Source organism: Toxotes jaculatrix, chromosome 15, assembly GCF_017976425.1.
Source record: "Toxotes jaculatrix isolate fToxJac2 chromosome 15, fToxJac2.pri, whole genome shotgun sequence".
Taxonomy (NCBI): domain Eukaryota; kingdom Metazoa; phylum Chordata; class Actinopteri; family Toxotidae; genus Toxotes; species Toxotes jaculatrix.
This window is the reverse complement of record NC_054408.1, coordinates 5,124,847-5,152,794: the sequence shown is the minus strand read 5'-3', so window position 1 is coordinate 5,152,794 and position 27,948 is coordinate 5,124,847. Positions and strand designations below refer to the sequence as shown.

General features: G+C 41.2%; 1 protein-coding gene across 1 annotated transcript in view; it reads left to right on the top strand.

Annotated features, from left to right (window-relative positions):
* Positions 1 to 27,948, top strand: part of pdia5 (protein disulfide isomerase family A, member 5) — a 46,868-nt gene extending 18,920 nt beyond the window's left edge. The window contains exons 7-17 of the mRNA XM_041057873.1: positions 49 to 109; positions 1,293 to 1,360; positions 3,486 to 3,577; positions 6,273 to 6,344; positions 8,669 to 8,805; positions 14,016 to 14,086; positions 14,838 to 15,001; positions 16,002 to 16,132; positions 19,709 to 19,779; positions 24,426 to 24,560; positions 24,926 to 27,948. Of these exons, the coding sequence (XP_040913807.1) occupies positions 49 to 109; positions 1,293 to 1,360; positions 3,486 to 3,577; positions 6,273 to 6,344; positions 8,669 to 8,805; positions 14,016 to 14,086; positions 14,838 to 15,001; positions 16,002 to 16,132; positions 19,709 to 19,779; positions 24,426 to 24,560; positions 24,926 to 25,006 (1,083 nt within the window). The 3' untranslated portion in view covers positions 25,007 to 27,948. The remainder of the gene's footprint in view (positions 1 to 48; positions 110 to 1,292; positions 1,361 to 3,485; positions 3,578 to 6,272; positions 6,345 to 8,668; positions 8,806 to 14,015; positions 14,087 to 14,837; positions 15,002 to 16,001; positions 16,133 to 19,708; positions 19,780 to 24,425; positions 24,561 to 24,925) is intronic.

Sequence of the window (27,948 nt, the reverse complement as noted above, 5' to 3'; positions counted from 1 at the left end):
AAAGCCTCTTCATCTTCTTCTCACCTCCTCTCTCTCACTCTCTTTAAGGACTTCAGGAAGCTGCTGAAGAAAGAGGAGAGGCCGATCCTCATGATGTTCTATGCTCCCTGTGAGTCTTTTAGTTATCGCAGTGTTCGGTAGCTCATAGTAACAGTGGTGCTGTTCTTGCTGCACTGCTTCAGCTTGTTGTGATCGGTAGACAGCGTACCAGAAACTGACCGCTGATATTACTGTACAGAAAATATGCATTTAATGTAACCATATAAGATGCCTCATTTGAAGAGAGAGTACACAGTATGTGGCCTAGATCAATATACGCTAACACGGTCAACACTGCAATGAGTTTTTCTACATCGATCGTAGCTGGCAACACGCTTGAATGTGCTACACAGTTTTCATGATCAAGAACAGGACTACAGCTAATGGGTATTTTCGTTACTGATTAAACTCTCAATTATTTTTTCAATTAATTGTTCGCTTAGTCAGAAAATTACCTGTCACCTGTTCGCAGAGCTCAAAGTGACATCCTCAAATTTTCTTCGACCAACAGTACAAACACAAAGACCGTCCCATTTACAATAATATGAAACAGAAAAAAAAAAGCACAAAACCTCTCAGCTTTTGAAGTGGAGACAATGAGCGTGTGACATTTTACTATGTTCATTCATTCATTTTCTACTGCTTAATCCGTCAGGGTCGGGGGGGGGGAGCTGGATCCTATCCCAGCTGATTATGGGCGAGATTTGATTGACTGGACTGGACTGGTCGCCAGTCAGTCGCAGGGCTGACATACAAAGACAGACAACCACACACGCACACAGTCACACCTACGGGCAATTTAGAGTAGCCAATTAACCTAACCCATGCATGTTTTTGGGATTGTGGGAGGAGAACTTAAATACTTAAATAATTAACTGCTCAATAAAACTGTGGAAAATAAAATTCTGTTGATTGGCTAAATAACCAAGCTACTGATTGTTTCAACGACACTTAAAGAACAAAGTTGTGTTTTGTCATTGAGTTACCTGTCATGTCTCCTTTTGTTGCTCAGTAGTAAATACTTTACATGGGCTTTTCGCTGTGTTGTGCTCAGTTATTATGGTCAGTGGTTTTCTGTACATCATATCTTTCACAGCAGATAGCACACTGCAAGCTGCTATTGACAAAAAAAACAATTCCCCTGACAGATGATGGGAAATCTTTTGACAGTTGTATCGATGCTGTCGGAGCGTTAGCTACCGCTGAGTTCTCTGTAATAACTTCTGGTGTTCTGCCTCGTGTTTTGGTTGCAGGGTGCGGCGTCTGTAAGAGAATGCAGCCCATCTTTCAGCAAGCGGCCACAGAGACAAAAGGAAAATACGTAAGTCTGCTGAATCTTGCCCCTGCATACTTGGTCAACTGTCTTATTGCGTTAGCTGTCTCTGATCCGCCGCCGTCCTCCTCTGATGTTTGCAAATTAGATGAGATGTGTCAGCAGTGAATGCCTGGATGGTTACCTTGCCAATCTGCAAGAGTACTGTTTGTCAGTCTGACCTAAATGAAAGCTATCTTTGGCTGTATTTCTTATAAAACTTATTATTCAAGGAGAATACCTCAACAACTTCTGCGCCATAGCTTTTATTCAGTAGGATAATCACCCAGATGGCCTTTAAGAGCAATTCACTCTCTGCTGGACTTGAATTATGCTTTGTCTGTGTTTTGATTTTCCACACACCAGAGCAATTACATTCATTCAAAAGTCTACCAGTCTCACCCAGCAATCAGGTTTTAATGATTGTAGTGCCTTATTGTATTGGGCAGATCTATAATCAGTGACTATATTAAATGTGTTTCTCACTTGGTTTTTTACCTGGCACCTGCAGCCACAGTTAAGGGCTAATGTCCTTCCAGCTGAAGTTTACAACCTCTATATAGATTAAATGTCAGTTTAGTCTGCCCAGTCTTTGTGTTTACTCCCTAACTTTTTCTGCTTTCATCCGATTTTCTTCCCCTCCTGGTTCTCATGGCTTCCCTAAAGACTCATGTTGTTGGTTTGAAGACAGGCAGTATTACAATGGCAAAAAAAACTTGGTAAGGGAGGGGGCGGTGGATCTGTTCCCAGCTGCTGAAATGGTTTTTAACAGCGCCGGAGAGATTCACGCACAAAAGTAACCACAGGCCTATGTAATCATCCAGGGAAACAAATGTTTTGTGTTCGTAAACACTTCTCCTCAAGCACCAGAAGAAGTCTGAGGGTGAACATCCTGTGCAATGAGAGCAGAGAGAGGCAGCTGCCTGAGGAGACAGGGAGGTAGAGTAGTGCATCGTGCTTGCCTCGCACGAAGCTGGAAATGAATGAAAAGATAATTAACTGCATGTTTGATTATTAGACAGTGCTTATGAGTGATGAAACAGAGGGGTTTGTGCGTGTGTGAGGCTGAGATAGGTTTCTTTTGCAGAGTGTGCCTGTTATTGCAAGAGATTAATAGTGCTGCTGAGAAGTGAAAGGCTTGAATACAGTATTGGTGTTCACAACTTGAGAACACATTTCTCGCCTCAGTGTCATGGACGTACGAAGGTGTAAAGGCGATTTCTGAAGTGTTGCGTCCTGTCAGGCTGAAATAGCTGGAAAAACTCACAAATTAATGTGGGGTTAGTTTTCATTACATCATTTGTGTTTTTAGGTTCGTTGAGTAGTATCTCTAAATACCAGTTCTGGCTGCATAAGGGGATATTGTTGATGTACACTGTCAACAAAAATAGGTGAAGGCACAGAGCTTGTTATGACTCATGGACACGATTCTGAATAGTTTTGTCATGAGCATGGTGTTGTAGAATTTAGTTGAAGTAGGAAGTTTACATAGTGTACACCTTTGCCAAATACATTTAAACTCAGTTTTGTACAATTCCTGGTATTTAATCCCAATAAACCTTCCCTGTCTTAGTTCAGCTAGAATCACTACTTTATTTTAAGATTTCAAATAGAATGATAGAGAGTTATTTATTTCAGCTTTTATTCCTTTCATCACATTCCCAGTGGGTCAGAAGTTTACAGACACTTTGTTAGTGTTTGGCAGCTTTGCCTTTAGATTGTTTAACTTGAGCCAAATGTTCTGGGTAAACTTTTACAAGCTTCTCACCATAAGTTGCCGGAATTTTGTCCCATTTCTCCGGAAAGAACAGATGTAATTGTAATGTAACTGAGTCAGGTTTGTAGCCTCTTTGCTTGCTTCTATTTCAGTGTGGCTGAAGCAAATTTCTCATGTACTCTCTGTTAACGTTTGAATACAGCCTGCTCCTCAACATTCATTACATCTATGTTGTTTCACAGTGCAGTCTCTTTTCGTACTTTGAGTAATCCATCTTTTTATATTGGATTCCTTTGATGATGACTAACCTGTTTTGATGTTTGATGTCCTTTCTCTTTCTTGTCTCTCTGCCTTCTCTTTTCTTTACCTCCCTGACAACCCATGACTCCTTTTCCCCTTATTTTGTTTTTTTTTAAGGTACTGGCAGGGATGAATGTGCACCCGGCCGAGTTTGATAGCCTCAAGCAGGAGTACAACGTCAAAGGCTACCCAACCTTCTGCTATTTTGAGTGAGTCGAGTTCTCTCATCCATATCACTTTAGGCTCATTCCTCACTTCCAAGGAACAGAACATAGAGGAGTAGGGCCACTTCAAACAGAAAGTGCAGACCAGATCTCTTGAGCACTAGCAGACATGATGGCGGCAGACTGAAACTCGCAAAGGTGACCCTCAAGGATGAAAACTTGTTATACCAGGTGGAAAAGAGAATGTTTCTGATAAGATTTGGGATCCTTTGGTATTCCCTTTGAAAAAAAGTAAACTCACAGCAGGGGGGTCAAGGACGCAAGGCGCATCTGGGTGCCATCAGCTGCTATTTTGATAATTGATTCAGTGTTCAAGTCATTTTTCAAACAAAAATGTGAAACAGTGTTTCAGCTTCTCAGTTGTGAGAATTTGCTGCTTTTCTTTGTCTGTCGTGAAAGTAAACTGAGTAAGTTACGGCTTTGGAGTTTTGGACGAAGTGAGTAATTTAGACTGGCCAGTGCAGCACCTTGCCAGAGATGCAGCATTGCATTGTGGCAAAAGTTGAGCAGTTGAATTTTTTTTTTTTTGCTGAACAACCCTGGATTTTCTTTGCTAGAGCCCTCAGCCCTCAGCTTCTGGAACCATACTGTTCCAGTGCAGCTGCCCCTCTGAAATGAATGAAGAGGTTGCATTGTATTTTATTTATTTATTTATTTTTTTCACGTGGGGCTGTTGTCTGCCTGAAGACTCAAAACCTGTCTGCAGTTTTAATTATTAATATGTCAGACTAAGGAAAGGTTTTTAATTTACTGTACCAAGTTTATTCACCTTGATGACATTGATTTAGCACTTCGCCTCTAAGTTTCTTTTTAGTGTTTGGAGGAAATTTATGCTGTTGATACTGTTTTGGGGTTTTTCTATAGATTTTTTTCTGGCATTTCTGTTTCATTCGACAAAGACAGAAGAGAGAGACAGGAAAGGCAGGGGAGAGGCAGGGTGCTGCAGTTAGAGCTCAGCCTTAATGCCTAGTGTGCGGTCTACCAGGTGAGGTGAACCACCAGGGCCCCCCATGCTCCTGGTTATCTGATCATTTCAATTTATTGTTTAGTCCTAGTGTCTAGTGTTTAAATATGCACACACACACACAAACTCAAAGCTTGTGGCCACATTAGGGCTGAGTGTGTGACTGATTGTTTGTGTTAATGCAGACCCTTCCAGCCAGAGCATCCCCACACTGTCCTCATATTTACAGTGTCGTTAACTGTGTGCTGGTGCTGTGTACCTCACTCTCCGTCGTCGGCTTCTTACTCCTCCTGCTCCGGCTTTATCAACCCCATTTTCACATTAAACACTCTCTCATTCCAGTCTGGCCTTTTAATTAGACCGGGACTGATTAAGTGCCTCTGTGGTTAGCCAGTGTGTGTGCACTTTGTTCTTGTGTTCGTGAGTGTGTGTGTGTTGTGTTGTGAATGTGAGCACACGTGCATGCCCCTGCATTCGTGTAGCTGAGCTGGAGCCAGTCTGTTAGCCAGGAGCACATTAGTGTCAGCGCGAGGGCCAGCTAACGACCATCCGAGCCCATTGGCTTCAGTAATGAGCCCCTCACTGATAAACAGCAGCTAATCACTGCAGGGTAAATCAGGATCAACACTGCTGGAGTTATCTCGCCGTTGCACCCGCTGCAAGACCAAGCGTTCAAGGTCTTCTACCTTTTCTGTCCTGCAGATTAAGAAACTTACTACCCAACACAGCAGTGCACCTCAGCCTTGTATCAATTAAACAAACAATAAAAGTGAAACTTCAGCTTCTTCGTCTTTGCAGTGTCCTTTAACAAAGAAATACACAAAAAAAACTGTCCTGCAAATGACATTTATTTCACATTTCCTCCACTTGATTTTACAAGGTTTTGGTGTACTTTACGGCAGCAGAGATAAAGCAAGCGAATATAGAGTTGGTCATAAATCTCACTGATTGAATTCCAAGGAAACACTCTCCCCCACAGTAGTCAGTTCACTTAAAATGCAAGTTCTAAGCTCCAAATCCAGTGTGTGTAATCGTGTATCACCTTTAATAGTGTCCACTCTGTATCTCGGCAGCTGTAACTACGGTCGTCCTCACCCCCTGCATTTGCAGAATCACACTGCCCAGAGCCAGTTACTACTGACGCTGATCCTTCGGCACTGGGCTGAGCCACCACATCCCCTTTCCAGCCTTCATTTAGTCACAGTGAATGTAGATAAAGTCATTCCTATGAAGAAAATCTGCTTACGTTTTGAATCTTTTCAGCCCGTAAAGCTGGGAAGATGTTTCTAGCTCATTTCAAATGCATTACGATGGGTTGGCGGCATTTCTTACATGCATTTTTAAGCCAGACATACAAAAAACAAGACAGAGGAAACGGTATCAATCATTGCTGAACTTTTCATCTGTCTTTTGTCAGCTCTTTTTGCCGGGCTGCCAGCTCTCACGCATTGACCGTGAGAAACGCACAGTTGACACAGATCTCATGATCTCAGGCCACGTATGCCTCCACTGAAGGATTTTCAGTGGAGTAATTCTTTAAAAAAATGTAGAAATAGAATCAATTAAGTAAAGTATCACAAAGTGTTGTTTTCTATCATGTAAAGATACCACACTGGTTGGTTTTTAAAACTCTTTGAACAGTACCATGCCATGAATGTGTCCATTGCTGATGGCTGGTTTAGAGATCATCTTGTTCTTGCTCTCTTTGTCTTTCAGGAAGGGAAAGTTCCTTCACCACTATGAAAACTATGGAGCTACATCCAAGGATATCGCTGACTGGATGAAGAAGTGAGTATGGTCCTGATTTCTTTCGCCGTCTTAAGATGCATTAACCTGGTATTGAATTCAAGATGTTTGTGTTTTTATTTTATCAAATAACGAACAAAACAGACCTTCCAAACTACATTCTGCCTTCTGTCCACCAGAATTGGTAAACTCCTCGTACATCTCACCTTGGATGTCTGGTATCACCTTTTCCTTCTACTGTGGTCTTCATCACACCTTTTCTTCCCTCTCCTCACCTGGCTGACCTTGGCACGGTGTCATCAATCTACACCTGCTCCGTTCTTGTCTCATTTTTCTTTCTCACCTTGGCTCACGCTCTCTGCCCGTAACTCCCTGTCTCCCACCTCAGCTCGGCTCTCCTGTTTCCCATTCTCTTCCACCACACTTTTCCACTTGTGTTAAGGGCCTGGCAGGAAAGCCACAACTGTCCACAGGGTTGCAGCCAGAGGGCACAGATCAGAGCTTTCACAGCTATCACAGGAAACGGAGCTAGACAGGCAGAGGATGTATTCCAGCAGTCTCTTTAGCCCAGGGGCATATCATCTCCCTCCCCAGTCCTAAGCACTTACTACTCTGCTTAGTCAGGGCCCAGCAGCATAGTTTAGAAGTGGTTGCCAGGCTGGCAATTAGGCAATCAAATCGACAGAGCGGTTGCATGTTTAGAATTGACTGATAATGCTGAGTATAATTACGCCTCATATTTCAGGTTTTCTAAAAAGGTGATAAACAGTGGTGAAATTGAATTTAGCAAACATGCATTTCTGTTTTGTTTTATCTGTTTATCCCCCTTTTTCTGGCACAAAACAAAAAAATAATTTTACATCAATGTATTGACCTTAGACTGTTAACATTTATATTGTTCATTTGCACATAAATATGTTCCGTATGGTAAAAAGATAGAAGACTGGCCTCCTGCAAGCCTCATCACATCTGCAGTTTGTCGTGTCAGAGCCTTTTTTGTATCTGGAGATTCTGCAGATGGGGAAAAGCTGAAAAGGTTTTTTTTTTTTTTTGAAGTGAACAGTGTTGAAAGGTTATCCCAGAATATTCTGATTTGCTGCGTTCATATTTGGAGACGCCGTGTCCACGGTGCTCTTTTTGTAGCACTCTCTGCCTCTGATTTTTTATCTCTTCTCCCCCATTTATCACCGCTACTTCGCCTCCCAAGTTTTGATGAAGTTTCTCTCATGTTCAGATTCAGCTGTCTCAGTTTTTTGATTTCCCACTCAGTTTCACTTGTCACCTTTTTTTCCTAAAGCATTTCTTTGTTTTTTTTCTGCCAACAGGACAGAATCTGCCACTCTACTATAATACTTTGCAGCTTTGCTTTTGTATGTTGTACATTATAATATGTCTTCCCATGTACTTGACATTTTCCTTACTTACTTAGCATAGAGTCTACTTTCAAGGCAGTCAGTTGACACAGAAGTGGAGGGAAGAGTCAGTATCCTCGGTGATCGTATCAGTCCTCTGCAGCAGGGTTACACCAATAATGGAGCACAGCAGAAGTGGTGTGGTTGCATAGCGGCAGGAGGGAACTGCACTTCATGTTGCAGAGGAGCAACCAAAGATGTCATCTGATAAGACCTAAGTGTAGCTTCAGTCCCTGATGAACCCTGATCCTGAGCTTTTTATGTATCAGAGGGATATATATTAGACAGAAGACATTCTGGATTACGTATCTGGAGGAGATGCAGCATTTCTTCGCACGCCAGCTGCACAGTTCTTGTGTTTTTAAAAGACATCCAGTCTCATGCGGCTTTAGCGTGTCGGCTCAGACCAGAGTGTGTGATGATGAGAAAAGATCGCAGAAGGGGAGTGTGTACATGCGTGTGTGGGCTTGTTTCACTATATTTGTGGGGTCTGACAGCTTTGTGGGGAACAAAATGTTGGACCCCTCAAGTTTTAAATGGCTCTTTGAGGGTTAAGACTTGGTTTTAGGGTTCAGGTTAGAATGAGGTTTAGGTTAGAGTCAGGGTTTGGGTTAGACGTTTACTTATCATGGTTAAGGTTGGAGGCTAGGGGATGCATTATGTCTGTGATGGTTCCCCATGAATATAGTAAAAGGGTGTGTTTGTGTGTGTGTGTTTATATCTGTGTCCACTCGTTCTTGGTATTGCACCACTGTTCTCCGTCATCAAGGCGGGGCTGCTTTGGTCCAGATGTGTGTGTGTGTGTGTGTGTGTGTGTGTGACGTGTTGGGTGGAGTGTGGTTTACAGCTGTGTCTGATTTGTGCTCCATACAGATTACACGCCAGCTGGAGTTTGTCTGCTTTTTAAATGTCCCTCACCTCTGTTACCCTTTCTGTATCCCCTTCCTGTTTCAGTCCTCAGCCCCCCCAGCCGAAGACCCCTGAGGTGCCCTGGTCAGAGACAGACTCCCCGGTCTTCCACCTCACCGACGACTCCTTTGACAGCTTCCTGGAGGAACATCCTGCAGTCCTGGTCATGTTTTACGCCCCTTGTGAGTAAGAAAGCAAATTGAAAAACAGCAGGAGTTAAACTAATTATTATTTTCATAATAAATTAATTATTTGATCTTTACAATGTCCAAAAATAGTGAAAGATGAACATCAAAACCACCCAAAGCCATGTTTTTTCCAGATATCCAGTTTGCAATTATGTCAAATAAGTTAAAAGCAGCAGATTCACACACTTGAAATTTTTCAGTTGATTGACTGATGCAGTATTTAGTGAATCGTCTCAGTACCAAAAATAGTAATAGAGAATAGCAAAAAAGAATAGAGCAATCCCACTAACAACTGTACGTAGGGTCAGTATCAAGACCATTAAGGACAAAGACGGCTCAACTCTGTTTGTATTTTTTGTCAACAAATCCCAGTAAAAGACCAAAAACCATCAGTGTATAAGTCTGTCAGTACTTCCGACTTCCCTCCTCTGTCTGTGGAATTCAGAAGATGTTAATCTTTAAAGAAGGGTCACAAATATATAGTTTAATACATCATTGTTGCCATATGGTTCACATAAGCCTGCTTGTCATTTTCATTCACGCCCCATACTGCTTCTGTTACGCAAATGTTGGTAAACATTCCAGGTTTTGTCAGTGGGTTAGATTTGTTTTTCCAGTTTCAGATTGCTTTGCTTTGGTCCAGCCTTGCTGCGTGTGAGTGAGCTGTCCACAGGAGATTTTGCGCGTTGATAAATGCGACCGACCCATATCTGTAAAATTGTGCAAAATAGATTTACCCCATTTGGAAACACATTCTGAGTGCAACAGGTACACAACGCAGTCTGAATTGGATTGCAACCAATTTCTGGACCTCTTACTTACTGTTTTCTTTTCTTTCAGCTACTTCTTCACTTCTCACCATATCACCACCTCCTCCTTTCTCCTCTCTCTACCTGCCCAGCTGCTCCCTTTTTCTCTGTGCTCTCCACAATATAAAAATAAATGAATAAATAAAAATAGGGCCCTTTCCCCTGGCTTTCGTCGTAATGATGATTCATTGTTTTTCAAAATTTCATCACATACTTTGCTGCAGAGTTTTCATACCTCCAGGTTTTGCCAGGAGCCGTGCACTCCACCCAGAGGGCAAACACACTCTCCAGCAGTTGAAGTGATTAAAACACATCCTTAACACTCGCACACTGCAGTGGGACATGCTACATCCACTTCTCATGATTCACTACCTAAAACTGCAGATGGGTTATTTAAACTAAAAAAAAAAAATGTCCTGACTTTCTGAATTTTTGTAAATGTGATCCACCGAATAGGAAAAGCCAAGTGACATCATTTCATTTATCACATCAGTCTGTTTGGAATGTAAAAACAACCATTGCGCAAGACATTTGAACAAGGATAGACTGAGATGTTGCATGCAGACTTTTGGATCAGCTTTTGGTCAGTAAGTAGCAACAGAGCCCAACTACATGCATCATTTTCTGTTTTGTTTTTGTACATGTTAATAATACATGTTAGTAATACAACTGTATAACATGTGAATCAGTCAGTTTTGGGTTTATTCTTTGATGGAGCGAGGCTGTTTAATCCCTGCTTCCAGTTTTTGTGATGAGCTAGACTAAACACATCACAGAGCTATCTCTCTGTTGAAATCTCAGGGATGAATGAAACTGATAGTGACCATCTCACCTATCCCTCAGCAAAACATTTTCCAAAATGTCTTAATGCCTCTTGGCCAGTTGATCACAAGTATGATTGGCACCAAAATCATCCCCATTGAGTAATTTCATTGTGTGTGTGAGTGTGTGTGCTAATGCTTTACCTTAGTGCACTGCTACGTAACTGAGTTGTATTGTGTTAGTATACATGTATATGAAATGCACAGTGTGTGAATAGTTAATCAGTGAAAGTTAATGAATAATGAATAAAACAAACTTAGAAGTGAAGTTTTACAAAAAGAAAAACAAGTTCTAGTATCAAAAGCTTATTACTGTCAGACTGGACCTTTTTTAATAGTCAAACAGGGGCTTTGCTAGATTTTACGTTTATATTAAAAGATCCATCCTGCCAAAGAACTGCTGTGAGTTCTCCCTTTTATATCACTATTTACCAAAGCATTAACAGAAACCACACATCATCAAGCAAACTTGCAGAGATGATTTTAGTGACATTAGCTGGTGTAGTTATTAGTTATCTAGGGCGGAAAATTTTTTCCGCCATCCTCATCCTGAATGTACAGAAAAATGTTTGAGTTCGAACAGTGCAGGAAGCAGGCAAGTCCTCCCTGTTCCTGCCTGGTGACACAGCTTCACAGATGCTTGTCCTGCAGTTGACTCACCCTGCAGACAGCAGCCAGTCACCCACACACTCAAATCAAGGGCAGTCAACCCGAAACAAGCTGCATCAAATCTTTTCAGCTTGCACACACAAACCGACACACATGCGCGTGGGCACATATGACACATATTAAGCACATATTTCACACCATGACACAAGCATTTATTACACACAGCTACACTGTATATCTCTCTCACACACAGTAACACACACGCACAGATGCCCAGCCTTGCTGCTTCAATGCAGTTTCTTAATGGCCCTGCTGTCAGAGTGAGATTAATGGTCTCCCAACCACCACCATCAGCTTGCATTTCTGTCCACCTCTCAGCACGGCCATTCTCACCGTCCTCTGAACAGCACTCAGTGGGGGTTATTTGCGTGCAGCTCCATGCGGTGGCAAAACCTGAAACATGAACGCCGTTTCCCACAATGAACCCGATTATGTCCCAGACCAAAACAAAAGCTCCTCTCTGCCAGTGTTGTTGGAAGAAAGCACGGCAAAATACTGAATGCAGAGTGTTGTTCCAGCAGATGTGGCCATAAATGGAAATGTTTGATCCCTACATTTTTTTCATTTTGTGCTGCAGTTGGTGCATCAGGAAGTTATTAGGTCTGAGTTTAACATCTCCCCTGACTGGCCACTTAGCAAGTAGCTACAGGCTCAGTGTACTGCTGCAGTGGACCCAGTGAAATTGACCTCACAACACCCTAACATCTAACATTTGCTGTAAAGCGGAGGGAACTAGCCAGGGTTTTTGCTTTTTAGCGTGCATCTGTTTTTAGTACAACCACAGCGGTGTGTGTTCAGTTTGTTCGTTCTCTTGATTCTGATCTCTTCTCCCCGCACGCTCTGTCTGAATCAGCAATATTTCAATGTGTTTCTGAACCCCCCCCCACCGCACACACACACACACACACACACACACACTGACCATGCCCCTCATGCACCACTCGTTCTGAATGTGGAGCAGGACTGATGCGCAGCACAGGACGGACATTTGGTTTTCTTCCTTACTCATCACTTTGAAGGGTCGCACAAAGTCCTTTTAGTCACCGTTTCTCTGTTCAGCCTCAACACAATCTGCATGATCACACACCAGAGTGATTCAGTTGAAAGAGAAGCAGCTTTTTTTTTTTTTTCCCCAAGACCCGTATCACACTTGATTTATAGCCTGTGCCAGCACTGCATTATATATTGAAGAAAGGAATTCCTGAACTGTTATGACAAGGGCAATTTACCAGGTTTGGAAATGTACCAAGTTTGTTTCATGCATGCGTGCACAGCAGCACTGTGAGCACCCGCACACATAGACACACACACTGCTCATCCCTGATCAAACAGCATATTCATTACATCTTAAGACAAAACATCTTGTACATCGTGTGAGTAGAATATTGTTTTATGTATCTGAAAGTCATTTTACATCCAAAAATAAAGCGTTTGCCAGTTTGCTCATGCAATATTAAACACACCTCCACACCAAGCATGGAGTTTATTCATGATGCTTGGAGATCGGCAGATTTGTTGCAAACACGTTCACACACACACACACACACAAACGCAAACACATACAGACACCACTACCTCTGGATCACACAGTTATACTGACCAAAAACACCACTAATTCTGTCCCTCATTCTTAATTAAAGAACAGAGACGTTGGGCTTGGTTAAGTTTGGCTTGATGAAGTTTGGAAATGTAATGAAATTCAGTCTCTTTGAATTTCTTTGCTCTCAAGCTAAGAAAAGTCACAACCGTGTCTAGAGCTCCGAGATAATTCATAACATCATTAGTGGCTGTCAGTGGAATCAGAACGTGATATTGTGAATAAAAAAAAAAATGTTATAGAAGTTGTTGGTTTAGACATATGAAGAGATTGATGCTGGTCATAATAGTTAGTGGAACAGTTTTAACGGAACATCAGTTTGATTATTTTACGAGATCTGTACATTGTCATATCATTGATATATACTGATACAGCAAAATATTCCTATGAATTAACAATATTGCCACGAAATCAGGTCATGATTCTGCAGCGTATTTTTTAATGCAGTGCTAATATTAACAACAGTCTGACAAAAAAAAAAATGTAATCATTAATTGCAGCAACATAGAAGCACGTCTGTGGTCTGTTTTGTAAACACACGAACACAACTCTCCCTTTGTCCTTTTCTTGCACTCTTTCTTTCACTACTGTACTCACACCCAGCTCTTAGTCTCACTCAGTTTGTCTCTAACGTGCTCACTCAGACCCAATGACGCACCCCCCTGCCTGAGAGTGAACCATGTAGTAAGCAATCAGACATGAATTAGCTCTCCAGGTAAACATGAGAGACTCTTGTCATCTCATCCACAGTTTCAGCCTCGGCATGCCAGAAGTAACCCCCCTCCCCTGCCAAACAAGGGTGAAACAGCAAGATACCAATGAATTACAGCTGTTGACGCATTGATTTGACATGACAGCTCTGTGGATGTAATGCTGTGCAGAGATTGCAAGATTCTAAGCTGGAGCTTGACATTGATTTCATGGAAATCATTTCTTCAGGAATATACAATTATTTATATATTCTGTAAGGTTTAGAGGTGATTCCTGTATCTGTCTTATTTACTCTCACTGACATGATTTACTATATTTATTATATAGTTAAGGGTGCATTTTTTATGTATTTTAATTTACATTTAGTTGTATTTTTATTTCTAGTTTTATGTATAATGAATTAAGGTTACTATTTAAAGTTTAAATATTGTATATTTACTAAAATGATAAATAGATTATCAAAAATGTTTTTAATAAGAACTGAAAATTTGTCAGATATACTGTTATTAGTTTTTTGACTCTCAAACAGCAGTATTGATTATCAGCCTCAAAAATCATTCATCGGCCAGGCTCTAATGTGTGATATGAATCTTTTAGGGTGTGGCCACTGCAAGAAGATGAAGCCAGAGTATGATGAAGCTGCAGAAATACTCAACAAGGGCGCAGATGTAAGTTTCATGACCTTGTGTTGACATGTGCACAGCATGCATGTCTACAGGCCTGTGTTCTTTGTTCATTTTTCATATCTCACAGTCTGATGAACATACAGAACTACACGGGTGTAGCGGTGCCTCATTAACAGATCATAATAATCCCTCCTCTTGGCCTGAAGGCTGTTTGGCCCATGCAACTGACACGCTGGTCAGTCTGTCCAACAGCTCAGCTTTCGATGTGTTTCTGATTAGTCGGGTGTGTTCCTCACCTCTCCTCTCCGCCATTACGTCCTCTGTGGTAATCTAACACTCCTCAGCCAGGGGCAGGGCCTATAAAACTCCAGCCTGGTGACTGTAGCAATTATCTCATACATGAGAGTCCCACCGGCTCGAGGCTTGGACCTTCTCCTTGTGGCTCTCTGCCCAGCATTGGAGGTCAATGGGAAAAGCCTTGCCATTATCTAATATGGATGGACTGGAGCCTCTTTCACCCTGAGCCCTTAAGACCCAGCATATCATTTATTTTTCTCCTCCTTGCTTCTCTGCTGGTGTTTTTTAATGCAGTACTTTTATATACACAAAAAGCTCTGTGTGCTCATTTTCAAAGGTTGAACTTGGACGGTTTCTAAAGTAGGTGGTGTTAATTGGTGTCATGTAATGGTTTAGACTAAAGGACCTTTATTGGCCTAATTGGACAGATCTCTACAGTTATTATTTTACCAAAGCCCCACGTGACTTAAGGTTTGCTATTGTTATTTCTCCACAGAGTCCGGGTGTGTTGGCAGCAGTCGATGCCACAGTGCACAAGGCTGTGGGGGATCGCTTCAAGATCTCTGGCTTCCCAACTGTTAAGTATTTTGAGAAAGGTGAGGAGAAGTACATGCTGCCACAGCTCCGAAGCAAAGACAAGATCATCGAGTTCATGCACAAGTGAGTCGCACACATTTAGACACAGACTCAAGCGCATGCACATTGCAGTAATTTAGTCCTGAGCTTAAACATTTCAGCTGCACTCTGCTTTGTCCTTGATTAGCTGCAACATTATTTTATTTTATTTCTTACATATACATGTCCTCCCAGTGTAGTAGATTAATCTTCGGTCACTGTGAAAAGTAATGAGCTTGTGATGACATCAGTCCAGCTGTGGTAACAACTGGCTCCATTAAGGCAAAGTCTGTGACCAGAGGTCAACAGACACCATTTTATATAAGGCTGACGTGACCATTTTTATATTTTGGAAAAAGACATACCGTGTATTGTAGCAAGCCCCGGCCAGACAATGGTGTAGCGTACAGATGTTTCGGAGGATTTTATTTAAACAAGAACAAAAATAAATTTCCTTCCCTTTTTCCATTCCTTTCCTCAGCGAATACAGTAAGAGCTAAAGGACAGACAAATAACAAAAATGAGCTCTTACAAACACAAACAAGCACAAAAATAATCATACGCTGCATTAATTATACAAATCAACATTAATTTCAAAACCGCTAATATGAACCGCTTAGCAGAGACGTGCCGAAAAAATGCTAAAGCTAGCTTGAGAGACGAAGCTAACTTTCGGCGTAACCTTTACAACAAAATTACACTTAAATATTCTCTCACCGATACGTTTACAAGTACATACAAATAAATACGTTACAAAACAAAAATACCTTGTTCCCATTTCCAGCCAAGGAGCTAAAATTACCGAAGGGGGTATACACAGATAAGTGTCCGTAGGTCGGTAAAAAACGATTAAACAGGAAGTACCTTAAAAATAAAAGTCTTCAAACAAAATAGAATTTAAAAGAATAAAAGCAGTCATTTACATGTATGCCTACCCTATCTCTTTTCACTCTTCCTTTACCACCTACAAAAAGTGTAAAGCAGTATTTTCCATTCCGTATTGTGTACATAATAAATATCACGTTGCTCTGTTTCATGTCTCCAGTCCCCAGGCACCTCCTCCACCAGAGCAGTCTTGGGAAGACAAGCCCTCCAGCGTCAGCCATCTTGGATCAGAGGATTTCCGAGAGGCGCTGAAGAAGAAAAAACATGCTCTGGTCATGTTTTACGCTCCCTGTAAGAGCTTAATTCATAACAACTCTACTTAACACCCGTTAACTCTCTACAAAGGTCTGGAATTACTCCTGAAAAGCTCATCTGTAATTGGCACCAGACAGTTTTCACAAACTGCTGAATTTCATATGCTTGACTGTTTGGATTCAAATACTAAGTGTGTGTCAAGGTTTTGCAACCAAGTGCGATCACAGCCCTGCTCAACTGGGCTTGGTGTGATCATGTGCTGGGCTTTAAGCAGTGTGCGTATGTAACTCGGAGCTGCCGGCCAAGCTCTTCATTGCACAGTATATAAACTCCACCTAAACCTTGGGGAGACTGAGGAATGATTCAGATGACTGAGAATAGATTTGTTCAAGTTAAAAAAAGAGAACAAATCACTATTCCACCTCACATTTCAGGGAAAACATGAACTTCTGCTATGCAGCTTCATAGTTAAGCCCTGAAAAACATCTCTTGGAAAAAAGAGATGTTTTTTAACATTTGGCTAACAGAGGTCAGACTTCAGTTTTAGCATTTAGTCTTTGGTACTAACTAATCAGCTGTACTTTTAAAAGAGACTTCCATAATGGCTGCTCTTTTGTTTGAACTTGACTTTGAAAGGATTTCTTTAAAAATGTAGGGACCCAGTGTTATGACACTCTTTATCCGACTTCTCAAACAAAACACGGATGCAGAAGGAATACAGAGCAGCTGACTCGCTTAATTATCAATACATACGTGAACACACGCATGCAACCCTGTCCCTTTTTTTTCTGCCCTTTGTGTCTGATGTGAGCTTCAAAGCCAGTCGGGGCACAGCGGTCAGGCTGCTGCTCCCGTTGGTGCTTCCTTTCTACAAAGAGACGCTCCAGATGCGCATGAGGCAGCAACAACCTGCTGCCCTTAGACCCCACCCACCCCATCTGCACCCGGCTCACTGCTGTCTCTCTGTCTTACATAGGGAGTTTGCGTCTAATAGAGCATTTGATGAGTTACAGCTGTCTGCTAAGACGTTGAGTCTGGAGATACTTGAGACAGAACAATCAATTTACGTTACAGAGGTCTGGCTTATTAACTTTCAGCCTCAAATCAGCATAACTGGAACTAAACTAAAACTAAATGCTGTCATATCTTCTCTCTCTTGCCGGCTCATTCCTGACCTGAGGCAATACTAAGTAGATAGTCGCTTTATATACAGACTTTAATTAAATATTTGTCTAATTTATTAAATACCAATCTGCAGCCATCTGTATAAGTAGTTATACATGATGCTAAGTTCCAAAAAATATTTAATGTCAAGGTATAATTATATTGCTCTGCTTACTTCTGTAGTTTGCACAGAATCAAAGCTTCCACAGTACATCTACCTGACAGTCTGCCTGCTGTTTTCTCTACCTCACTGTCTGACTCTGTCAGACAAATATGAGGAAGATGAGTCAAAGTGTCTGTGCTGGTAGAGGAGAGAAATGAGTGTTGCAGGTCTCATTATCAACAGCAGACCTATCTTTTAGCTGCATTCAAGCAGCTTGGATGAAAGGAGGTATGTGAGATGTGAAAGCTGAAATATTCCTGCACGGCACTGAGCATGCAGCGTGATGCCACCTGCCCTTTATTCAGTTATCTGCTCTCATTCCACTGTTTGGCAGTCTCTGTGCAGTAGCAGTGACCTGTCTGATCAGGCTGTTGTCTTCATGTGAGAGAAAAAAAAAACATAGCAAATGCACCTGCTCTGTTTTTTTGATGTATCAGTTTCAGAATTGCGACAGAACCTTTAAAGGTTTAAAGGCCATTTAATGTTGAGGCTAAAAGGGTACTTCAGCAGGAAATGGTTTTCTGAGCTGTGCTGAATGCAGGCTTGGAGAGGTAGATTTGGAAAGGAAGATAAATGGATGGTTGCAGAGTTGACGTATAATTGAGTTGAAAGTAGAGTTATCTGTGTGTATGTGAGTGCTTGTGGGCATACACACAACAGCAGCATACTTAATTATAACTGTGGCCGCCATCAGTCAGTGCACTTCTAGCCTCTAAAAATCCATTTACAGTAGGATCATTATGTTAATGCTGTTAATGAGTCAGGGGAGCAAATCCTGAGATCTTGGCTAAAACAGGGCCAGTGTCAACAATGGGTACCTGAATATATTGTTTGGTTTTGTACATTTTGATAATTCTTTCATTAAGAGATGTAGCTTTAATAATCTGCTATGCTTTCTGGGTAATCTGCTATGCAGTTTAATCTTAGAGCAGGTTCACTATATGGGAAATCTTAAGTGCAGCCTACTATGTTATTTCAGACTGTAGTGTTCCTCCAGCTGTGTGGCAGCAGTTTGTTTGGCCCTTTCCCTATTTCAACATGAGAATGCCTGGATGCACAAAGCGAGGTCCATAGAAAAATGCTTTTCCCAGTTTGGTGTGGAAGAACATCTCAACTCCATCAAATTCCTTTGTGATGAACTAGAACGCCGACTGCGAGCCAGGCCTTATCACCAAACATCAGTGCTTGACCTCTCTAACGCTCTTGTGGATTAATGGGAGCAAGTTCCCACAGCCAAATTCCAAAATCTGGTAGAAAGCACAAAACTAGAAGAGTGGAGGCTGTTACAGCGGATAAATGCCCATGATTTTGGAAGGGCACGTTCAGCAATTACGTATATGTGTAATGTTTCGGTGTCCACATATACTTAGGTGACTCAAACGTTTGTCTAAGTTCAGTCTGTAGCACTTCCAGAGGGTTTAACCAGAAGTTGTGGTGTGCAAACTGAACAAACCTTCTTAAAAAATATAGTTCATTTGCGACTCTTTGTCATAGGCTGATTGATGAGGCATTTCAGCCTAATCCTGCACATAAAAGCTCTGATCCAGTCACCCACTGACAAGCTGCTTTTTTTTCCCTTTGGAAAATCTGTTTGGCGCCACAAGAGATATTTTTGCATTTCCCACCTTTCCAGCAGAAGAATTCAGCATCCAGCAGTAGTAACAAGAGTTTGATTGTATAGAACAGAAGAGCTTGGTACTTGACATTAGCAACAAAGGAGCAAGAAAAGCAAACGGCGACAAATTTCAACAGAAGATCAATGGAAAAAGATGTCATAACAGCAGTCACTGTGATTGATTGCAAGTGATGTGCAATAACACAGCTGTCCCTCTTAACGAGATGTAGCTAGAATCAGATTAATATCTACCATGCGACCTGCTGTCTGTAAACATGATCTGCAGTTGCAGTGCCTAGAGGTGTATTTGTGTCAGTATTGACATACTGTAAATGGATGGCCGGTGGAGCAGAGAGAGGTCCTGGAGGTTGTGTTTATTGCAGCAATAAAGAGATTTACGGTCTCTCATAACATAAAAGCAAACCATCTCTAATGTGGCGTAAACCTCTAAATAACCGCTGGATTGCGAAAGGGCCTCATGCTTTGTGAACATGTTTGAGACTGAATAAACGATGTATTTAAGTGATTTTGTTGATGTGTGTGCATGTTAGTAGCGTCATGTTCGTGTGACATTATCACTGTGCTGTGGTGCTGTTTAGGATGTGAAACTAGATGTTGTGCTGTAAATGTGTCATGAAGAGCTGTAATAATATGTGTTCTCCTCTCCCAGGGTGTCCGCATTGTAAAAACGCTGTCCCCCACTTCACCACAGCAGCGGAGCTCTTCAAAGAGGACCGCAAGGTTAGTGTTGCTTTTTCACACATTCAGTTTAATACGCACTTTTACATCAAGCATGAGTGGTGTGGCACGGATCCTTCACGCTCGAGCACAAGGCCACAAAGAAGACAGAAACTGTTAACCTTTGTTTAAAGTGAAAAACACACTTTCCAGTAATTGTTGCTGAAGATAGTTCTTTGTGACTCTGTGTGTTTGGGGTCATTGTCATGCTGCAGAATGAATTTAGACCTATCAGACGCTAACTGTTGTACCCTGCACACGTGCTTTTTTGACTTTTCTGACAGTTCAGTCGGGGACAGATGAGAGTTTCATAAAATAGCAGATAATCTGAAATTAGCATGAAGGGCTGCACTCTCAATATGTCTGATAAGATCTTAGCATAACAGTGGTATCCTGCAAACTTGCAACTTAAAACTTAAAACTCCTTCCTCCTCCTTCCTAGTATTTGTCCCCATGTGACAGTTAGGAAATTGGCCACTTACCTAAAGCCAACGCAATCTTCAGCACACTTGGGGCCTGTGGGTTATTGGAGGTTTATGCAGTCACAACAGGACACACTCATCCTCATCCTCATTCTCCATCATCTCTACCCCCTTTCATTTCTTTTCCCTCAGGACTTGTGTCCCGACACCCTCCCACTCCTGCTCTCCCCTGTTAATACCCTCTGACTGTAGGGCTCAATATTTCCAAGCCTTCTTAACTGTGTGACTCACTCCCTCACACACACACACACACACACACACTCCAGACAAAATGTGGGTGCGTGTCTGGCAGTATTCTGAGCTATAATTTATCATCTCAAAGTGACACTCACCTTAAAAAAAAAACAGTTGACTTTTGCTTGTAAAGTCTCATTGAGATGCTTAATGTTAACTACACATGGTTCCAAAAGTGCTCAGGCAGTGCTCTCTCATTTGTTTGGAATTTTTCAGAATCATTGTCAGATGGGATGAAAACAGTGACGTGTTCTTAACAACTTAGTCATCCATTTTTCTGAGGCAATCCTTTGTAACATTTCTCGATAGCATTAAGCCTCACCAGATGAACTGGAAATGTTTTTGTACAAGTCTGAGAGTATTTAGGGACTCAGACATTGCTGTGCTGATTCCATCGTTCGTAAACACAAAAATATATCAGTGCAACATCAACAGTATAATTACAGTATGTCCTCCACATTATGACATATATGTTGGTTTTACAGTACATGGTGAAATAAGAATTAGAAAAAAGACTGAAATGTTTGACTATCATGGACTGTGACACTGGTCAGTCAAACAAACATGAACTTTGATATATGGAACTATGATTCCCAAAACGCAAACTATTGAAACCCTAACCACCTAATGTAAAAAACAACTTTGTATTTTAGACTGCGACTTTAGAACAGTCGCAGTTTTTTTTTTCTTTTGTTTGTTTGTTTGTTTGAGTTCCAGTATCTAGCGGCCACAACAGCTCAGGGCACTTTGGCATTGTTCACGGTTCAGCTGTGGTGTTTGGATCAGTATCCTCATGGTGAAACCTCCACAAACTGCCGAACCAGGGGACCCTCATATCTGTGAAGGTTACATAAGCGCAGAATTTTAAGATCTCTTCCCTCCTGACCCTCCAGTGGCCAGTGGAGATGTGAAGTTTTGTTTGAACAAGAGTATATTTGAGAGCTCAGCATGTGTTTACTTGGCAATCCTCTCTATTTATAAAGCTGAGCCCCAGTGTATTGTACCAGTCCGGTGTTGATCACAGTCTATTAGCTGCCCTTGCCTCATTTACCAAAGACAAACACAAGCTTAGCTCCAGCTTTGAAGACACAAACAATTAAAACTCCACATTCTGTGCTGTATGACAGCGGGAGAGCTGTTCTGAGCTGTTTTTACTTCTACCCAAATTCCTATCAATAGCAGCATTGAAGGTGCACATTGGCTGGAACTGCTTGTTTCCAAAAGCACTCTGTTGCCACAGCAATGAGATCACAGTTTCAGCCATTTAAGGCTGAGCATGTGGCTATATGGAGTTTCTACCTGTTATCCATTGTGTTTTGTACATGCTGCAGCTACGCAGTGAACACTTAAATACCCCATTAAATGGAGGCTTGCTGGAACACTGTCACTTCCTGGAAAACAGCGATTGCAGAGTTTTACTGTAGATCTCTTGTCGCTGCTTTTCTAAGCGGGTCCCTGTTTTGTTTATGCTATGCACATACACAAGGATCATGGATGTAATAAGCAGAATTAGATACAGCGTTCAAAGATGGTGCCCTGTCATTCCTGAAAGTTGCTCACTTGGCACGCACGCCAGAAGGAGTCCTCCACGTTAGAGCATGCACGCTAGAGTCCTTCTCCAGCGGAGTCGACTGAGAGTATGCACGTCCAAGACTTCCTCAGGCTGAGCTGGCTAAATTCCTGTTGGCTCCCTATATGCATGAATGGGATAAAATAGCAAATAAAACAGCTTTTCTAGACTTTCTAAATGTTATTGGGCCAAAAGGATCAAATTCTGATAATAAACAGAGTAATTTCACATGGTTTTTGATGCTCAGAAGAATGAATTCACCATTTTGCAGCCACTCCTTTTCCAGTGATTGTGTATTGTCTTAAATATAATTGCTACTGATCAATTCAATTTTTTGATTTACTGCAGTACCAGCATTGCAGACCAGCTGTGGGTCTGCACTAGCACTTCATAGTGCTAAATATGGATGCGTATGGATGTAGGAACTTTGTTGTGGGAACAGAGCGTGTTCTGAGTGTTATCAGTATAGTTTGATTACAGTTACCACACTGCTCTTCAGCGTGACGCTGGTGAATTGAGACCAAGTCGACTGGTAATATGCTGCTCCTCATAATGTGTGGTCCTCTGTCACTTGAAGATGGATCAATAATGGAACTGGCTGCAGACTGTAAAGAACAACGTCTCTACGACTTCATTTTGTTCTGTCAATTCACAGCAACTCTGATTGATTACACTGCAATGAGCAGTCGGATGGAGTCTCTAGTTACGTTATGTCCCTTGTCTGTGCTGCTGCTCTCTGTGTATCTCAAACTGTTGTAACTCAGAGGTGGTCAAATATAGAAAAAGACTTTCCCATTGTAAGCTGTATCTTTTCATGAACTGTCCAGGTACATGAAGAAATGGTTTTACGCAGTGTTGTCAGCTAAATTTGTTGACTAATTTGCTTTTTCAAAGGTGAAACACCTCAGTGCTGCTGAATAAACACAGCTTGCAGCAAGTGAAGTCCTCTTGTTGTGGGAGCACGTAGAGGCCTAGTTAACAACACTTGATTAACAGACCATAGAAGAAGAATATCCCTTTATAGGCCTTGTCTTCCCTGCTGATGTGTAGTAGACTTTCATTCACAGATGTTTTTGCTGCTGATGCAGACGAAGCCACCACTCAGCAAAAGCATACTCATCTAACAGCATGATGGTGCTCGTGTAGATTCTCAACATTTGAGTATTTGTATTTGCATAAGAAAAAAAAAACAAGAAGCACTTGTATTTTGTAATTAGGACAAGAAGTTTGGAGAGTCTCTTCACGGTAGGGCGCGCAGAGAAAGCAGCAGATCTGTCATTTCCACATTCAGCTTGAGCAGACAGATGGACGGGGAGCGATTATTTGATGTTGACAAGTTCAATGTGCAGCGTTCAGCACCCTGAGAGAGGGTGACATTTCAGCTGTCCAAAAGGACACGCTGAGTGAGCCATGTATCAGTGAGGCGGCATTTACGCCTCATTGGGCGGCTTGTCACTAATCGATGCAACAGCCTCGCAACATAAATCTCTGTTGTTGTTTTATGTTGGAGTGAGTGTTGTGGGATTTTTTTTTTTTTCTCCACCACCCACTCCAAACGGTTTAGCTGAAGAGCAATACATCAGTCATTTTTTGTAACCTGGAAAAGGAAAGTAGTGATCTAAATTTGGACGAGAAGAGCGTGTTCAGCCCGCTCACGGCCAGAACAGCTGAATACATTTAAGCCCCTGTTGTAAATGCCCACTTTCAAGTGGATAAATATTGAGTTCCCTATTACATTCTCTTGTAGTCTCCTGTGTGTACTTTCTTTATAGTATTGATCTACAATTATAATAAAGTTTATTTGCTCTGAAAAATATAGTGAGACACAGAAACAGTAACTAATTGATCCCAAATAATAAAAATGCTGGATTTGATTTAAAATCATTTTTTATTGAACAGTAAAACAGGGAAGTATAATGATGGAATGTGAACAAAGGCATAAATAAACTTTCAGAAGGGTTTAGGAGGCAAAAGATGTTTCAGATCTCGTCGGCTTTTATATCCACGGGCAGGACAAACGAGTACTTACATTAAACTTTATCATAGTTAGACTTGTTTTTATTATCAGAGAAAAAAAATCACGACTATTTTTAACACACAAACATACACACAAGTTTCCCCTGGGTAACTTTTTCTCTGACATAGATCTATGAAGGCTTTCTAGGGAGTTTTAACCCACACATAATACAAGTATCTTAACGTGCTTAACACATTTCTTACAAGATAATTTCTTGAGTTTTAGATTTGATGACTTGAAATTGATAAGATTTTTTTTTTCATTACATTAAGTTAATAATAAAGTTGATAAATCCCTAGCTCCATGTTGCATTGTTCTTTGTTCACTGTTATCTGTTCTTCTTCAGATTGTGTACGCAGCTGTGGACTGTACAAAAGCACAGAACCATGAGCTGTGTAAGCAGGAAGGGGTGGAGGGCTACCCAACATTCAACTACTACAACTATGGCAAGTTTGTGGAAAAATACAACGGAGATCGTGGGGTAAGTTGTGCTACATAGATCACCAAAAGAGCTATGTAGAAGAACTTGTCCAGGGTCATGGACACAGCTCAACCCGGCCCTAAGTGGAGTATTAGACAATTGGCAGCAGAGAATAATTAAGGTAGATCTTAATATTTTGGATGGGGCTACGCAGGTTGACCTTGAACTGGGCAACAATATTTGTATTGTGTTTACATCTCTTATGTCAATACCATCAGGCCAAGTGGAGAGAATGTTTACCAACTGGACTCTGGTTTATATTAGAAAAGAAAAAAGCATTTCAAGACTGATAAATTGCTTCAAGTTGGGAAATAATCACTACAACCTGTACTTTAGTGACTCATTAACTGTCCGTCTCTCCACAGGAGACAGGCTTCACTGGTTTCATGCGTAACCTAAGAGGACGTGACCAGGAAAAGGTTGTCAAGAGGAAGGAGGAGCTTTGAGGGTGGTGTGCAGGGAGGGGGCGTTGCACTGCACAGTTTGTCATTGCACTGTGACCCTTGACCCTGGCAAGGGCCCTATCCGCACTGACGTGGGAGACTTGATGACCTCAGCGAAAGGCTATTTTTTTATACCGTGGTGATCACGTTTGTAATAATACCAACAGAGTACCTACAGTCAGACCGACCACTTGAGACTTCTTCTTTTCATGGATATTGTGATGGGCAGAAATTACACAGACAAAAAAAAAGATTTCTTTCTTTCTTTCTTTCTTTTTTTTTTTTTTTTCGCCCAAACACTGTGACTGCATATGTGAAAAGCTACACCCTATACAGTATCTATGCAATACTGACCCCTGCTTAGCCCTGTGGGGGTCTGTGTGACTGACTGAATGACACCCATGGTGGTGGGTGGTGGTGGGCATCATTAGTTAAAGATGGAGGCTACACTGTCCATTACTCCACAGGGGTCCTAATCTAATCGCATCAACCCTGCTTCGTCTCTAGAAGAGACACATGCTGATTATTGACATACACCTGTTCCAATATTTTTGTACAGAATCTTCATGTGTTAAGTTCACAACCATCCAGAATATTGCTTTGTTATCCTCACAGATCATTTGGACAGTAACTGCATTTAACACTAACATCTAAAACAGCCCAGAGCTGTGAAAAGTGCTACTGTAGGTAATCATGAACTGTAGCAGTGTGAGGTAGATAAAAAAATCATGGCCAAAGGGTCAATATTCTGTATGGTTCCAAGCTTTCTGGACTAGTTTTGCTTTTAGAAAGAACTTATACATTTTTGTTTCCTCAAATCAGTGGCCTTACAAATATAAAAATAAAAAAAAATTGCTGGAATTGCAGAAATATGAAATGATAAGTGCAAGGGAATCAGAGGCCTGATGCCCTTGGAATTCCCCCAAGTAAGTCATCGACCAGAGCACGTCAAAGGAGAAGAAAAAAATAAAGAACAACATGAAATGCCAAATATTACTGCGCATTGCCCTTGATATTTTTATGCTTTGTACATTTCCAAATATTAACAGCATTCACAGCTGTAGTGACATTTCACCTCTTGTACCACCTTTGTTGTTCACTCAGAATGGGATTTCATCAATTTTATAACAAGGGTACAGCTCATTTACATAAGCATGGGAGATGCTCACGTATATTGCATGTTGATCATAAATTGTCCAAAACATGAATCTGCTCTCTGTCCTCTAAAGTAATCATGGATTCCACCCAATATCGTACAGTTTCCTCTGCATTCTCACATTTTTCAGGGAGACGCTTGAATAATTCAAACCTCTGGTTTACACTTTGGGTATTCAGGGTTTTTTGTTTAAGTTTACCCAGTTTGTTTTATGCCCACACGGTTCTACCACTTTCTGCTGAACTGAACCACACCAAAGAGCCAAGAGCAAAGTGACAGCACTCAGGCCAGTTTTGCACCAATCTGCATCTGCCTGCCATGCCTTGGCCTCGCTCAGCTTCAGTTAGCTTGGACAGTGCTCTCCCATGCCTTCCATCATATGCAGCGGGATGACTTCACAGTACATCTGAGGATTAATTAAGTATTAAATGAGTGAACTCTCCAGACCCCATTCCCGCTTCTCCCAGCATAACATCATCATCGACTCGGAGCCATCATTATTACCTCTGTGGCGATTTTTTTTAATGTTGTGTGTTTTCAGATCCCACGCTTCGGCCGCTATAAATATTTAAGAGCTTATCTGTAGCTGAACTTGTGTTTTATTATTCAAGACTTTGGTTTCTTTCATTATGAATACGGTTCTCAGGGATAGCGAAACACAATTAAAGGGAACTAGTTTATTTGTAATTTTGCATTCCAGCTGAATAATTTTGAGCCCTTAGGCCACCAAATTAAATGTTGTTTGTATCCCGAGAAAAAAAAATATTGAAATGTCCTTTTTCTGTGCTATATCAGAATATCATGTATTGAATAAGACATATTGTCAGTAGATGTTACTGAATCATTTCTTGTCAGACACATAACATTGTGATTCATAATGGGCTAATTTCCAAGTGAAACTGTCTCAAATGTTCTGGCTGGCACTAAACACTTTTTTGTGTTCATTGTTCAGTGTGATTCTTAACATTTCATCATATGCAGGAGCATTTTGAAAGAGTTCTTTATACAGTTAGGTGTTATATATCGCTGTAACTAGGTGTTCATTCTCCTCCAAAGGGGAAAGTTTGATTACTTTGTCCTTTCGTTTTCTTTAGAAACCTCCACAGTGACATCGCAGGTTTGTTGAATAATAGAGAGAGCACCTCTGTCTTATCCCAAAGGTATCCATGTTGTGTGGGAATTTGTCACACTTATGCCAAGAAGTCATTGTTGCCTTTGTTTATTTTTCTGTGCCCAGTACAGTTTTGCCCCATGCAGTAAGGACCTTGCGAGATAATAATAATAATAAAGTCAAACATTTCCAGAACATTTTTCACTTGTTTTTATACATTGTTCACATCTCTGCTCTGTTTGCTCTGTTATTTTGCAGCCAAGTGTTGTTTTTTTTTTTTGTTTTTTTTTTTTTTTTTTTTTATTGAGTAATTGTTGGGGATGTGACTCTAGGGATGTCAGTGTTGGTAATGAAATTTGGTAGATATATTCATGTCCCCTGCAGGATGATTTGGAGTAACTTGGTGATCCTCTGACTTGTCACTTTGTGCCACCATCAGCTCAAATTTTTAAATTGTCTCATACTTTGGTTTATGACCAATTACCTGTAAAAGTAAAAGTAAAATGACATTTCCATGAGCCTTTGCTTTGTGTTTCATGCTAATGAAATGTTAGCACGCCTACATAAAAAACAAGGATGGTCAATGTGGTAAACATTACCTGTTAAATATATAATTGTTAGCTAGTGACAGTGTTTTTATTTATTTGGGAAATGGATGGAAGGCACAAGACACAAACA